The sequence below is a fragment of the Nicotiana sylvestris genome, chromosome 5, assembly GCF_000393655.2.
Source record: "Nicotiana sylvestris chromosome 5, ASM39365v2, whole genome shotgun sequence".
Classification (NCBI taxonomy): Eukaryota; Viridiplantae; Streptophyta; class Magnoliopsida; order Solanales; family Solanaceae; genus Nicotiana; species Nicotiana sylvestris.
In genome coordinates this window covers 55,767,397-55,783,169 of record NC_091061.1, presented here as the reverse complement: position 1 = coordinate 55,783,169, position 15,773 = coordinate 55,767,397, and the positions used below count along the sequence as shown (strand labels likewise).

Genomic DNA, 15,773 nt, shown 5'->3' with positions numbered 1-15,773 from the left:
ATAAAAAAGATAGATCAGTGGACACAAATAAAAAAGATACTTTCAAATTTGATATACGTATCGACTAATGCTTAATACAAAGATAAGTTGTGATTATCTTATGAGTGTGCTGATTGTGTAAAAAACTCAAAGCTATAAGCTGCTTGATACGGAAAAAACAGCTGTCGGTGAGCATGAAAACAAACTAACTACTCTGCTTGACCATATGACAGTCCTTATTTATATTTTTTCACTTCACTAGAAAAGAACAGAATTTTTTTTTCAACAAGTTATATATTGTTATTTCTCTTCATTTGCACATCCTATAACACTAGACTTTATGATAAAAGTTGACTCAAACATTCTTTAACACAGTATAAGATGCAAACATTTGGGAACATAATCGCGCACTAGACATTAGCATGAATATCCACAATCAACTGACTTTTTATTTAGATTCTTCAAACATCACAAAAGGCTCTACCTCATCCTAAAGAATAAAAAAGTTAGGAAAATTAGAGAGATAATATGCACAAAGATTAACACACTGGCAGGCAATAATTTATGTATAGTACTCAATAAGGCCTTAAGAGACCAACACTTTGCATTTGCTTCGGCACATCTGAACTTGTGGTTATATGATTCTATATAACGTAAGGGAATGAACTCCTTGCAGCAATAAAAAGCTAAGGCAGATGAGAGTTGTGCCCTTGATCCTGATGAGTGTTTGAAGGTGAATTGACCACTGGTATGTCTAAGCTGCTCCTTTCTGTTTCGGATGCTACCTCTCTTACATCAGCTATTCTTGACTCTGTTGGTTGAATATCACTCCATTCACCATGTCCGGCGGACTGATGGTTCGTTTGATCCACTGCTAGATCAACTACATTCTCTGGATCGATGGCCCTAGAAACGCTTAAACATGCTTTGTCCACATTCTCTTCTGATAAATCCACATGCTTGGTTTGTGGCAAGTTATTAATACTACTTGAGCAAGACTCTGTCTTCTCAACCACTTGATTCATATCTACCTGCTGCCTGTCAAGAGGAAAATCAATGTTTGAATAATTATAACCTCTAAGCCAAATAAGAAGAAAAACAACATCAATAATGCAGCAGAGTTGACTAATAAAACCCTACATTTGAAACACCCACTCTCCCAAATGCTTAACCACTCTCACTGAATTAAAGTGTGAGAGCAAATCCAACCAGACACAATTGCTCAGGAATAATAAGGACCATACTCATGATTTCCACCATGTCACCATGAGAACTTGCAGAGATATCAAATAAAATAAAATGGTCACTTGCGTTTGCGACGAAGCACTTACAGAAACTTGTGTGCTAAACAATTCATCCTTGATTGGTTACAGCAAATCATAGTTACTCTTTCAGCTTCTTTCACTTTTATGCCTATGATGTGTATGTGCTTAAACTCTATAAGCCCCTATGACAAGCTAAAGAACTAGTGTGCTAAAGGTACTCTTCCTCCAAAAAATACTTATTAAGAGAAAGGTACTCTTCCTCAAAAAATTAGTGTTTGAATGACATGCTCCCCCCCCCCAAACACCCAAACCCCACCCCAAGACAAAAAGAAACACCTCCTTCCAGCTCAAAGGCTACCTAAATTTCAAATGGATCAAATCACATGTAATGTGTTCAAAGAAACCAGTGAATGGCAAGAAAGAAAATCTCCGACAAAGATAAAATAGTAAACCTTGTTAATTGTGCTTGCAACATATTCACATATGCCAGCAGTTCTTGCTTCTCCTTTGCACTAGCAGCCTCTCTTTGTGCAGCTTCTTTTATTCTAGCCTCCGCATCAGCCTCTGTTACTCTGACCCTTTCTTCTGCCCGAACAGCAGCCCCTTCCAATATTACTGCCTGTTCTCTAGCTTTTGCGAGCTCGGAACGCCATAAATGTGCTTCTTGAATAGCCGAGTCTCTCTGCTTTATCAGTTGATCCATTTCCTTACTCAGGGTCATAAACTTCTCTTCGAACTCCCTCAGCTATAAACATAACATTCAAGAACATGACTCAGAGAATACAATGCACTAGCTGATAGCCAATGATAGACATGTTAAAACAGCAGGTGCTGACATAGTATCAGTACCTTGGACTTTGAAGATTCCAATTGCTTTTCTGAATCTCCCTTTAAACGCTCGACCTCAGCACAAGCAATTTTCCGTTGCTCATTCATAGTTTGAGCTGCAGATGCTGCAGCCTCTGCGGCTTCAGCAGTTTCAGATAGTTTATCTGCTAACTCTTTTATTGTCGAGTCCCTTGCACGTACTTCCCTGGCCAGATTTTGCAACTCTTCATCCTTAACTCTCAGTGTCTCCTGCAGTATAATACAGTAAATTAAGCAATGCCTTCGTAAATCTGTTAATTCAGTTTGTTGTTGAATAATTGTGACTATGAATTATCCAAAACGTTTTTTTTATAAGGTAAGATTTTATTAAAAAGTTGCCACGATGGTACAAATTACAAAAGACCATCAACTGCCACCAACAAGGCAGCTACATTCCTCCTATCTCTTCTAGAAAATCCTGGTATTATCTGCATTGCTAAGACAGAGAACCGCTTAAAGAATTAAAACAGGATTTTTGCTTGGCATTCCACCAAGAGTCTCCACCTCGTCACTTTATTGAGTTTCAAGTCCTCTATATTTGGGATTGCAGGTTCACATAGAGTTTATAGTGCATGAAGAAGTCTCGATGTGAGCCAAAAACATCAAATCTCAGAAGAAGACCAAGTCTCTAAACATTCAATAATATGATGCCACAATCACAGAATGAGTAATCCAATAAATTAGATGATTGTGGTGCATTTTCAAGCCCTAATCCAGTTCAGCGTAACCTTCAGTTGTCAATGAAATTATTTTAGCTTGTCGGTAACAAAAGGAAGATGAATGATTTGGTATAAAAATGCCCACTGAGGCTATTGAATCCAAATTCCAATTTTATCCTAGTTTCCAGTAAGTAATTTGAAAAGTCGAGTAGGCTGTTCTATAATACCCGTCAGGAAAAAGAAAATAAGTGGGCTGTAATTTGTTCAAACTTCATTTTCCAGCAGATCAGCCCCTTATTATCCCAATTGCTCAACACAATAAGTTCTCTCCACTACATATGCAACTCCTCCCCTGCCCCTCCTCTCCCCAAAGTAAAAATTTAAGTGTACAAGAAAAGTGGTGAGAGAGTCTTGACTAGAGTTTCAACAAAACCCCTCACGACCCTGAGACTTGAGAGAAAGCACCAGGAAGACATTGCCCATTTCTGATCGGCTTAACAAACATGCAGGTGGCAGACAACTGAAGCAAGGTTCTATACGCAGCCTGAAGGTTTCAAAGCTGACCCCTAAACATAAGAAAGATGCAGAGTCACATCCAAACCCTTGTAAGGCATGTTCTGCCTTGAAAACAGCTAATACGTACCCAGCTTTTCACCAAGACCCTAAACAGAACATCATCTAAGACAACATAGCAGAAATTTAAGATTTGAAGGAGACTGTCATTAACGCATGCGTTTCATTCTTTCCTCTGTTTGTATTTCTAAACTGACATTAATGATAAAAAGGAAAAAAGGGGAAATTGCACACTTCCTTACCTTCATTATTGTCAGGTCATCCATTGGACCATCAGGTGTCCTGTTCATCATTGCTCCTAAAGCAGTTCTCATTGCAATCTGCATTGCTGCTTCAACTTCCTTGGAAGCTTCAAGAGCAGTTGAATTAGCTGCGGCAACTACAGTGGCCACCGTTCCCAATTTTGTCGACCCATTTCCACTTAACGAGTTCACAGCCTCTTTGTGAGCCTTTAAGACAAGCTGTGTTGCACTGGTTGTACATATTGGAAGAGGAAAACAAGGAACAATTAGAGTGAATGTTAGCATATTAAGAATAACATCTCCCACGTCTAGTAAAAAATCTTAGAGAACGCAGAAAAAAGGAGAAAATATGCCTTGTGAACTTTAATAACATCAAAGCTCTTCCATAGGGATGGCAATGGGGCAGGGCGGGGCAGGGCAAACTCCAAACGGGGCAGGGCAGGGGAATTTTAAAATGGGGCAGGGCGGGGAGGGGCAGGGTAAAACTTAAATTTTGAAAAACTTTAATGGGGAAGGGCAGGTTTGGGTTTGGTTTGCTGGCTAAAATATGGGCCATTAACGGGATGCCTCTGTATAGCATATATGGGCTATTACCATTTGATTCAGACGCTTATGTTTCCTACTGTTATGTATGGTTATGACTTGGTTAATGTTTCATTACTTTAAAATTAATTCAAACACTTTTTAATATACCTTTATATTTTTTAGACTAATATTTTTAGAAAATAAACCAAAATGCAAGAGTTTCAATCATCACAACCCAATTGTATATATCTAGAACAAGATGCCAGTGTCGCAAAAAAACTGTCAGGAATTAAGTTTTTATTTCTAGTTTATTATGCTCTTTATAAGTAAAATGAAGAAAAAAGGATGCCACGGAAGATTTAACTACAAATCTATTCTAGTTTCTTATATCTAGAAAGGGATAAAACACAGCAAAGTCGGATAAAAAAAAGAAAAATGGATAGGATAGAAAAAACAAAAACTTAAATGGGGCACGGCGGGGCGGGCTTAACGGCGCGGGGCAGGGCAATTTTTTGAAAAAATGCTAAATGGGGCAGGGCAGGGCGGGTCAAAATCTTAGCGGGTCAAAATCTTAGCGGGTCAAGGCTTGCCCTGCCCCGGCCCGCCCTGCCCCATTTGCCATCCCTTCGCTTCCATAGAAATCTTCAATGTGATTCAATATACAGATCAGCAGATAAGTAATATCAAACAAAAAGAGACTGGCATATGTGAAATGGAATGCCTGGGGGAACACATCATTAAGTCAGTCTGTCTAAATGAGGAGAGCAACCCCCAAAACCACCACCCTTGGAAAAGGAATCGTCTCTCTCCACAAGAAAAAAGAAAAAGGAAAGCTGTTACAGGAGCTCAAGTAAAACTATTTTGATTTATAGTATAATCTGCGAGGCAAACTGTTACAAAGAGAGGATGTAGCCTCCAAAACATTAAAGAAATGGAAGCATTGACAACTTACTGCAAGGTAGATACCCAAGCCTTAGCTGCACCGGGGGTTTCTGCACATAGGAAGTAGTCCTTCTTCTGTGGAGTGCCAATATCTGAGTACAGTTAAGAATCAAAGAAGCAACACAAAAAGTTTCCAAACGGGTACAACGATTTGGAACTTCCCATTTATATGCCGGGGGAAGGGGGGTTCCAGGCGATCGGAAAATAAAAGAAATGGTTAATATATTCAAGATAATTACGTATTTACAAAATCCCATCTCAATTCATCCTGGGGGCAGCAGGGAAAATAGGACAAGAATCTTAGAAAACAAAGTTGGATACAGAAACAGCAGCCATCATATTTTGGCAGTCCACTGAAACCGAGAGACAGGGAACAAGATTAGTCACCAGGAAGAGTGAAGGAATCTGGTCTTGAAAAAACAGACTTTTACTCATCCCAAAAATTATCTTATAAGCTTACTGGAAGTTTACAGGAGATAATGCTATTGTGCTATTGGCATCGAATAATATGGTACCCTTGATTGTTGGCTCATTCCTCCTGGCCCTAGAAACCAAATGAAAGAAAACTTGAACAAGGAAACTAACATTGGATAGAGAATTTGAAACTATAAGAAAATGTCTAGCCCAACAAAACCTACTTGTATTCCATTTTTCCAGTTGTTGGATCCAATATCACCCATCTCTCGTTCCACTTCCTCAGCTGTTCAACAAGCCCAAAAGGTTTTGTCAAATTGGCAAATCAGGAAGTTTCGAAAACTTTCAACAAATGATTGAAACTAAATAATATAGAATGACAAATTCAATGTCCATCTAGTAGACAAAGAACCCATATGTTAACGACTTCACCAACAAATGATCTTACTTTATTCGCAAGTCCAAGTTTGTTTCACAAGTTTTGGGAAAGAATTTGACTTCAACTTGAAATAATTATTTCAAGTCGCAATAGTGATTTCAACTTCAAATAACTTGTTTAAACTCTACACACAAATCTTCAACTTTCAAGAAATCTTTTCCTTAAATAATTATAGCTATCCAAACACAGCTTCAACTTCAACTTCCACAAACTTAATTACCAACTGGAACCTCAAATATATTGTTTTCAACTTCAACTCAAATTGTGTCCAAACACATACTGAAAGACCTCATCAAGCAACAGGTGAATAACGAGATAACAATGACTTGACTTAGTTATAGCTGAGCTGGATGCCGAGTGCCGCATGATTTACATTATCTCCTCAGTAAGTGAAATGCAGTCTTCTGGATAGAGCTCTACGGAATGCACTACCTAGTGAACAACTTTAGAAAACCAGCAAGGAAGCAGAAGCCAATACCTAACACCAAAACAGCATCTGAAAGTTTAACGTCGCCTATATTCAGCTAAATTTATATTTTTAGCAAACATCTTCTAAAGGGGTAAGCAAAAAGCTTTCAGCACAACCTTAAGCATCCTATAAGATCCTACTTATATCGAACTCATAGTTTTTGCAGTGACTCGGATCTATGGTTTTGGTCGTAGAAAATCTGCCAAAAACCTAAACCAAGCTGACCATATCAATCGTGTAGAAAAATTTAATTAGTTTGCTACATAGATAAAACCTCTAAAGAAGAAGAAAAAAAATATGAGAGCTTCCAGCAAAATTATTAGGTGCTAGGTGCTAATTAGAAGAAATGGATTCAGATCCCTCCAGTTTCAATTGTAGATGGAGCACGTAAACAACGGGTTCAACTGATCCCAGTATTTACACAGAGTACAGATACATATGTAAAAAACACTAAAATTAAAAAATGTTACATTTTGAACCAATAATTTAAGTATGATGAGTTCTGTGATAAAATCTAACGGTTGAACCTATCAAATTAAAATTCTAGATCTTCTCTATCCAGTTTTCCATTGCAGATTTTGATGTGCAACATGCAGAATAATTTATTTAGTTCTGCAGGTAGATAACACCTCAAAAGGAAAAAAATTACAAGAGAACTTTCCAAAAAAATTATTAGGTGCTATTTAAAAGTGATGGACCACGATCCCTCTAGTTTACCAACACAGGTTTTGATGTGCAACACGTACTGAAGCTAGAAGGGCAAAGATTTTGTTCCTTAAACTCAGCTTCTAACCTAAAGTTGAGGTCAATAAGACGTCAACTGGCAGCATGTTCAGAAGTAGCATAAAATACGGAGCCACAAATAATGTTTTGATAAGGTATGGAGCCACCAAAAATAGACGATGTTTGAAAGCTTCCTTCTGTTATATGAAGGACTTTTTTTTTTCTTCTTTGTTTTCTTTTTTGTTTTGGTTGAAAAGTTCAATTATATGAGAGAATTGAATAACTAAATCATGAGAACCACGTCTTTGGAAGATTCTTCATCCTATTTTTTGATAAAGAAGATTCTCTACTTTGCAATACAGCTTCTATGCGAAGGTATTCCCATTACAACAATCAATTATACTTTTTTTTATTGTTATACACCAATCAATTATACTTTTCATTAGAAAATCCTTTTTAGACAATATGGAGGACTAAAATGATTTGGTGATATATATCGCCCCTATAGAACAAAGTATACTACACAACCAAAAGAAAAAGTGAAACTCCACAAATCTTGGGAACGATTAGCATTTTTCCGAAAGTCTTATAATTTTATTCTAGTTTAGGGAAAAGAAACTTTTAGGATTTTTGGAACTAACTCATCACACTTTGAGCAAATAAACATTAGGAAGTAGAGGTGGACTTTCTAAATTTTAGCATGTATATACTTCTTTAATGCCATGTGCTAATATTATATTTATAGCATAATAGTTTTTTGTTGAAAAGTCAACAATTTCATTGAGGACACACCAATCAGTACATAATGTGAGTTCACATGACACCTCCAAAAGATTCATCCAATGATCTAAAAACTATAGGACATCTTGTTGTCTCACAAAATAATGAAACAAAAAGCTCTTAATTCTCTACGACAAACTTTTAACCGCTTCAAAAAGTTTTCTATTTCTTTTTTCTATAAATCAGCTAGAAGGTGCATCTAGGCAAATTTCCATAACTCTATCTTCCTAGCATCTCGTTTTCTCAATGTCTGACCCGGCAGTGCTTCCTCCACAGTCATATCCTTATATGTAAAGTCCATTCCACATCAAACATGGAATAAATTAGAGATCATATTTCTACTAGAAGCAGCAGATGGTCCACATCCTTATCCAAAAACAAACCCAACAAACTACTATCCCCTCCTCATCAAATTGTCTATCATGAGTATAGTGTTCCTATCTACACACCAAGTAAAGCAAGCCACTTTCTTTTTCTTAGGAGAATTCATCTTCCATATAGATCTTCATATGAGCCTTGAGTCATTGTTGTTATTTAGATGAACACAATATGATTCCATCGAAACTCTTCATAGATAATCCCCTTCATAACACAATCTTCTTCTCCAAATTTTTTGTAATTGTAGATCATTCACCATATTCATCACATCATCCTATTCCGACTCTTGAATGGATCTTCTATACATGTCCAAGGACACTTGGCTTCTATCTCTTTTAAGGACATCAACTATTTATCTTTTCAAAAACAAACGAGAACATCAACCAAAGTAGCATCCTTATTTGTTCTGGTCATAAATATAAATGTATGAACTCATCTTTCATAGTTGAAATCCCATTCGCACCGTCTAAGTAGCATCGATTAGATTTGCCATTCTCAGAGTGTAATGCCAATGTATCTTGAGAACTCATTCCATTCCTTCGTAGTTCCAAACTTCCAATACATAAGCTAGTCTTGTACGAGGTTATTGCTCTCCAGGAAACATCCATGTTTTACTAGTATCACCTTAACCTTCCTAATAGCTCCTCGCAGACAAATCTTAATAACAATTTCTTTAATGAAGATTTACAAAAGGTGCTTAAAGTGTTGCAATCAAGCATGTTGCAACAATTTCCAGAAAATACTTGCCGAAAAATATAAAGAATACATTTTTAATCACATTTAATAACGCCTAACTTGCAATTACAAAATCTTCATCAAAATACCATCATGGACTTACTTTTTAAAATTAAACTACACGAAAGGCTGATTTTGTGGTCGAGGAATCAGCTCACTAGTCACTATAATCTTTCCTCAACATAGTCCAATTGACAAACTCTTTTAAGTTATGCATTAGTGTTCCAGCATAACTGAGCAGTTCATAACCAGTATCGGAATTAAAAGAGTCAAAATTCAGATTATGCCATTGACCCACATGATCTGAATCTTGTAAATCACACATTAAACAACATAGAAAAGGTTAAATGATACCAAATACCAATTTCCTCTATATCCCTTCTGCTCTATTGATTTGCCTTTTAAGACAAATTACCTATACTTAAAAGAAGAAAAAAAGGACAAACGATTATGGCTTACAGTCTCAGATCGTTTGAGAAGTGGGCCTTGTAGTAAATTCCGTCCAGAACCAGAAGCCAATTGCCGTTTGATCTTCTCTAAATTTGTCTTTGTATCTGCATCTCCCTTTTAAGAAAAACCCCATTTTAGTCTTCGTTAGGAAAGTGATTTGTACGGGTATTAAATTAGGGTATAAGAAAAATTGGGCACTTACCAGAGGAGCTCCATTAGAAGCCATGGGTGGAAGGTTGGTTGAGAAATGAAGAAGAGAAATCGCAGTGGTTGTTTGAGAAAGGGTTTTGTTATTAAGAAGAAAAGGCCGAGGTGGAGCTGGAGCTGGTAGGTTTCATTTTTTTCGTCTTGGACTAGGGGTGTTCAAAGCCTATCCGAAATCGAAAACCAAATCGAACCGAACCGAAGCTTAATGGCTTACTGGTAACGACTTAACGGCTTAACGGACGGGGAACATATTAAATTTTTTTTATTAACGACTTATCGGTTTGGGGACGGATTATTCAATTTTCTTAACGGATAATCCGTTAATCCGTTAAGAATATATATATATATATATATATATATATATATATATATATATATATATATATATATATATATATATATATATAATGAGTCCAGTAATGGAATATAGAATTGATCAAATTTTGCTAAATAGGAGTATAGGAATATAATCAATTTAACTGGAAGTAGAAGTTGAATAAAAAGTTTCTGATTTATTACAACACTAACAAAAATAAAAGAAATTGATTCAATATCTATCACTTCCAGAGCAAAATGACATACATAAATTGCTTATATTTTATGAACATTAATTAGATGAAACAACAGATCTGTCCCCGAGAAACTAATGAGACTAGACCTTAATTAGAAAGTTGGGAAATCTAAAGAAAAAAGGAACACACGTTTCACAAACCTTAATGATTTCAAGAGGAAGCTGTTGTCGAAGAGAAGCGCAAAGAGTAATCATTTCTTGTCATTCTTTTTTAAACCAAAGTCATGTCAAGTCTATATTTTTTTGCTTATTTTCCTTCTTCTGGTAGTACTGCTGGATTCCTAGAATCATTGATAATTTTGCTAGGCCGATAAACCGCCCGATAACCACCCGAATAGAGCTAAACCGATACCAATCCGCCTGATACCTTATCGGGCGGCTAGCGGATTAATACATTTAAAAGCCGATAACCGATAAGTCAAACCGTTAAAAGTAAATAACCGCCCAATCCGCCCGATAAGCAGCCCTATCTTGGACCTGCTGGTGAATGTTGTTATTCTTGGCTTCGTGTACGGTGTCCGCTATATGCCTTCCAGCCAAATTATATTTGGATATGTAGGTCCATTCGAGAGAAAACTGTTCCTACCAATGTTTTTTTCATACCCAATCTCGAATTCAGAGTTCAAACTAAGAATAACCTCATGTGCTATAGTACATTCTTCGGTGGTGTGGTGAATGTTATTATTCACGACTTCATTCAACAGTCTTTTATATAGGAGGTTAAAATTTGCTTTTAAGTTTATATATAAACTGAAAATATAATGATTTTTATACCATCAGCGGTCATTTGATTAATGGGATTAAGATACTAATCTCGAAATAAAATATAAAATTATATTTGCCATATTTGATTATGGGAATTTTCTTGTACCAAATTATTGATATTAGCAATCCCGCATTAAATGTGTCATAATGATCACAAGATTAAAATTTCAGAATTATTAATCTCTGGATATCGAGTTTGGAATCAAACAACCCCTTAGATTCATTAAACTAGGGCGAATTGCATAAACACTCATGTAATTTATTATAATATATTAGAAGATGAAGCGCTTAGAGAAATGTATTTGTCTTTTTTATCATTGAATAAAATAATTATTTAATTATTTTTCTAACATTTAACTATATAATAAGTAAAGGTTTGTGTACGACCACGGGTATTTCTGAAAATATCATTTACTTTATGGGCAATTTAGTAATTTTTGTCATTGCAACTTTAGATAAAACTTGGGTCAAGACTTTCTGTTCTTGCTCCAGTTTTAGTTTGCCCTATTAGCTTACATATTTTATTGCTCATGTTTCAATTTGTCTCACATTCTTGGCCTTCACTCTTTTAAGTGCGAGCTTAATAATTTGAGGAAAACACAATGTCTCTTTCTTTTTGCATTATCTGTTGGTAAGTTTATCCATCTTTGTTTAATTGTTCTATTTGAATGTGGTGCGACCTCTCTGGTTCGATGAGTTATTTGTGCAATTTTTCTTTGTTTATTCCATAATTTGGTGATTATATGTTAGTGTTCTATAGTATTGTTTTGAGTTGCTTGAATTTTTACATGCATGTCAGTAATTGCACCTAATCTGCTCATGTATTATGAAATTTGTCTTTGTTACCAACTAACTAGTCCACAATTAAGTTGCTTTTACTAAAAATTTAAGGTATCAAAAGTGTTGCTGCAAGATTGGCTCTCAGACAATTAATTGTTTCTTGTCCTTTTGGCTTCATGTTTGCTCTGTTACTGAAAGTAACTTTCATTCCTCTCCTCTTTGTATCCTTTTTTTCTTTCACAGTTTTCTCTGCTTGGGTTATGAGCTTTCCTTCTTCTCTCGAATAATTTCTGCTGAGTTCTTTTTTCAAACTTCCGATGTTTCTGTTTAGTTTCTTTAGTTACTTTAACTATTACAGTTTTCTATTTTATATTGTATATGCAAAGTTGATTATTTAAAACTAAGAAATAGGGAGATGAAATCATGTTGTTCTCTATTCCATTCTACTCGCTACCAAGTCATACAACAAAGTATTCGTGGTGATCTTCATTGGGATTCAACTGAGGTAACTCAATTAGATAAGTGTTTAATCCTTAGTTCTATTATGAATAACCTTGCGTCTCTAACAGAAATTCAGGAATTTTTGTGTATGTGATAATATCGTTCATTTATTTCTGTAGGCAGTCTGTCATAAGATCCATTCTGGTGCATCATTAAAGGTGAGTTTGTATTTTTTTTTTACTTGGACACATTTTTAGAAGTTCAAAACGAAAAAAAACTATCATTGATAGGATACTTTCAGAAACATGTTTGGTCGTACACGAACCTTTACTTATTATATAGTTAAATATGACTTCTCTATGACAATGAGAAAAGCGTGAATCTCGCTGACAACTTTAAGCATGGATAGTTGCATTAGCTTGAAATAAAGGGTAGCGAGTGTGATTAAAAGACTTTAATTGACTTTTAAGTTGATAATGCGTTGATGTTTTCATTGAATATTTCGTCTCATTTTAGTTAAGGTTTAGAAAGCCGACAATTTTTGTCTTTAGGAGTCTTGGTTTTTGTGTCTTGAAGTGTAAAATTGGTTTCTACGACATAAATATTGTAAGAAAATTTGGCAAGTTGCACAAGTGAGGGTAATCTATTATTGAAGCTTTTTTCTTGAACTTTCATTATCGAGGGACATGAGCTACTCTCCAGGATGATGCATGACCAATTTTAATGCTTTTTATTATTTTTTTGTGCGAAAGATAATATTGCATTAAACATAAATAAAGCTACTACAGAGAAGGTGATGCTTGCGCATCAAGAAGGTAGTTGTTGTCTATTTATCTATTACAAGGATTAATACTATCTATTCTAACATTGTTATCCACCATATTATCTCCATTGGAAGCAGCCGTTTGTTGATCATTGTCATAGATTACAAAAGTGTTGCGATTCATGTCCTCCTCTTGTTCCTGTTGTGTGCATGTTGTCTTCCTAAAACGAGTTTCTCCTGCCTGATTCCTTTGCAAAAAGATGCTGACAAAATCCGGTGGCTCTTCAAAAATAGATGGTTTTCCAGTAGAGGCCATGTTGCATCCCGCCTTTACTAAACCATCAACCACCTCATTCCCCTCTCTGTAGGTATATGCAATGGTAACACTATGAAGTTGGTCCATGAGGTACCTACAATCATCGAGTATATTAGTATAAATGATCTTGTCTTTTTTTAACATTGTAAGTACCTCTGATGCATCGATGTTTATTTCCAACGGGACCAAATTGTATGTGTTTGCCAATTCCAGTTCATAGAATAGAGCCTTTAGTTCTGCCTGGACGATGGTGGCATTGTCCAAATTGCCTACAAAACCTATTATCCAATTTCCATTTGAGTCGCGTATAGTTCCTCCTATACCTGCTTTCTGAATTAACGTTGATATAGCTCCATTTGTATTTAATTTGTAGTAGTTTGGTTTAGGGGGTTATCCATTTGATAGGTTGCATTATAGGGATTTTGGTTGTTGCTACCTTTGCAGCTAAATAGGTAAATTCCTGTGCATGATTAGTAATTTTTTTAATAAGTGATAGGTGTTGCAGTGTATTATTAAAATTGTGATTGCTATGATTAATCCAAATGTCCCACAATGTGTACGAAATAAAAGTTTTGCTATTTATATGGTAAGGCATGTTGTTGTACTTTGTATTAATGAGTTTCATTAACCAATCTGATGGTTGAGAGTATGTAGTTATATTGTTGATCAAGTTTGGTATACCTAATTCATTCCATATATGTTTTATGTTAGAACATTCTAAAATATATGATTAATAGTTTTCGGGTCTGTATTACAAATTTGACATCGGTCGTCTACTGTGATTCCTATATAGTGTAGGTATTTTTTTGTTGGCAACATGTTATGCATTATAAGCCAAAGGAATGTTTTTATCTTGGATGGTATTTGAATCTTCCAAATCCAATTATAAGCGAGTGTGTGTTGTTGTAAATTTAAATCCTGCTGTAACAATTGTGAATACATTGATTGGACAGTAAATTTACCATTGTTGGATAATCCCCAAGAGATAGTGTCCACTTTGTTTGTGTGGATAGGTACATTAACCCTATTGAATTCATTTTTAAAAGAGTTTGTAATGTGAAAAGGTATTTCTACCCATTTTCAATTATTATGATCTCTGTAAGTGTTAATAGTTCTCGTAGTATGTTCTAAAAGTATAGGACCATGCACTAAGGATCTAACTGTGGTGTTAGGAGCAATCCATGGCTCCGATCAGAAGTTTATTTTCAAATTTGTACCTACCTACAATTGAATGCCATTTTGGCATTTTTTCCAACCTAACATAATGTTTTTCCAAATATGAGATGAATTTTGTATTATATGTTTGTTTTTATATTTATGAATAAGTGTATTTGCCCATAGTTGATTAGGTGAATGAAATAGTCGCCATGCCAATCCTGCCAGTAGTGCCTTATTAGGCCTCCTACATTTTGGGCATGATAACTCTTTTCCAATTAACTAAATGAATCTTTCTTTTTTTGTTGAGTAGTTTTCTATAGGAAATTGCGCATGTATTGCTCTATTTTGTGAATAATATTTTTAGGAATTGCAATGTATTGCATTATGTGGTTTGCTAAACTAGAAAGTGTTGATTTAATGAGAGTAATTCGTCCTGGTAGTGATAGGAAGTGAACTTTCCAGCCTGCAAGTCTAGCCTTGAAGTTATCTAATAAAAATTGGAAATCTGATTTATTAAGTCTATTTTGAAACATTGGGAAATCTAACTATTTTCCAAATTGTTTCCCTTCATTCATACTAAAGCGGGGGAGGATATTATTTTTTTCTTCAGTAGCACAGTTATTAAAGAAAAAAGTTCTTGATTTTTGGAAGTTAATAGTTTGTCTTGATAGGTTAGTAAAGGTGTTAAGAGTATTGATGATAGGCTATAATTACGTATTTTAGTCGCTTATTACACTTAAATTTACTGCACTTTAATCGAGTTTGAGTTTTAATCGCTAATGTCTTGCACTAATTGGGGACAGGAAGGGGTGAGCCATCAAGAAGAGCTTTAATTGCATGTGATATAGTGTGTATGCCTTTCTCAGCAAGTGGGTTAAATGTACTGGACATTCATATATTGAACAAAGTTGCACCGTGTAAACTACTATGGGTTGTTAGTGCAAAGAAGGATATCCTTCGGATACAATGGATACATAACTATTACATCAAAGGGCAAGATAGCATGAGGATAGATACTCCTAAACAAGCATGCTGGCTTGTTAGGAAGATTTTTGATATCAGATATTGGTTTCTGGAAAAGTATACAAGTGCTCAGTTACACAGGTGTTGATATCCAATTTTTTCTATGTATTTTTATATGCAAAATACTTTCAAAATAGTATATATGTGCATATATAAGTATGTCCAAATATTTTAGCATTTTTCTTAATTTTTAAAAGATTTTAAATCAATTTATTGCCTATTTTAACAATACAAAAACCAATAATTGTTCCTCAAATAATCATTTTGGTGATTAACTTATTTTATTCTCACATTTATACCAAAATATAG

At 35.2% G+C, this 15,773-nt stretch overlaps 1 protein-coding gene and 1 long non-coding RNA gene across 3 annotated transcripts; one reads left to right on the top strand and one right to left on the bottom strand.

The window, feature by feature from the left end:
* Positions 1 to 402: 402 nt before the first annotated feature.
* Positions 403 to 9,779, bottom strand: LOC104237680 (uncharacterized). The gene is made up of 10 exons (XM_009791870.2): positions 9,643 to 9,779; positions 9,450 to 9,554; positions 5,691 to 5,752; positions 5,513 to 5,596; positions 5,374 to 5,405; positions 5,063 to 5,144; positions 3,586 to 3,814; positions 2,094 to 2,321; positions 1,697 to 1,989; positions 403 to 1,017 (listed from the first exon to the last, which is right to left on the bottom strand). Exons 1-10 carry the CDS (start codon positions 9,664 to 9,666, stop codon positions 666 to 668), a joined length of 1,491 nt encoding a protein of 496 aa, XP_009790172.1. The 5' UTR covers positions 9,667 to 9,779; the 3' UTR covers positions 403 to 665.
* A 1,717-nt stretch (positions 9,780 to 11,496) lies between these two features.
* On the top strand, positions 11,497 to 15,516 carry LOC104237681 (uncharacterized). 2 transcript variants are annotated; one of them, XR_713695.2, is made up of 4 exons: positions 11,497 to 11,614; positions 12,175 to 12,268; positions 12,384 to 12,422; positions 15,245 to 15,516. It is a non-coding gene; the product is annotated as an uncharacterized lncRNA (long non-coding RNA). The 2 variants fall into 2 exon arrangements; XR_713694.2 differs by having other exon boundaries at positions 11,497 to 12,268.
* Positions 15,517 to 15,773: the final 257 nt, after the last annotated feature.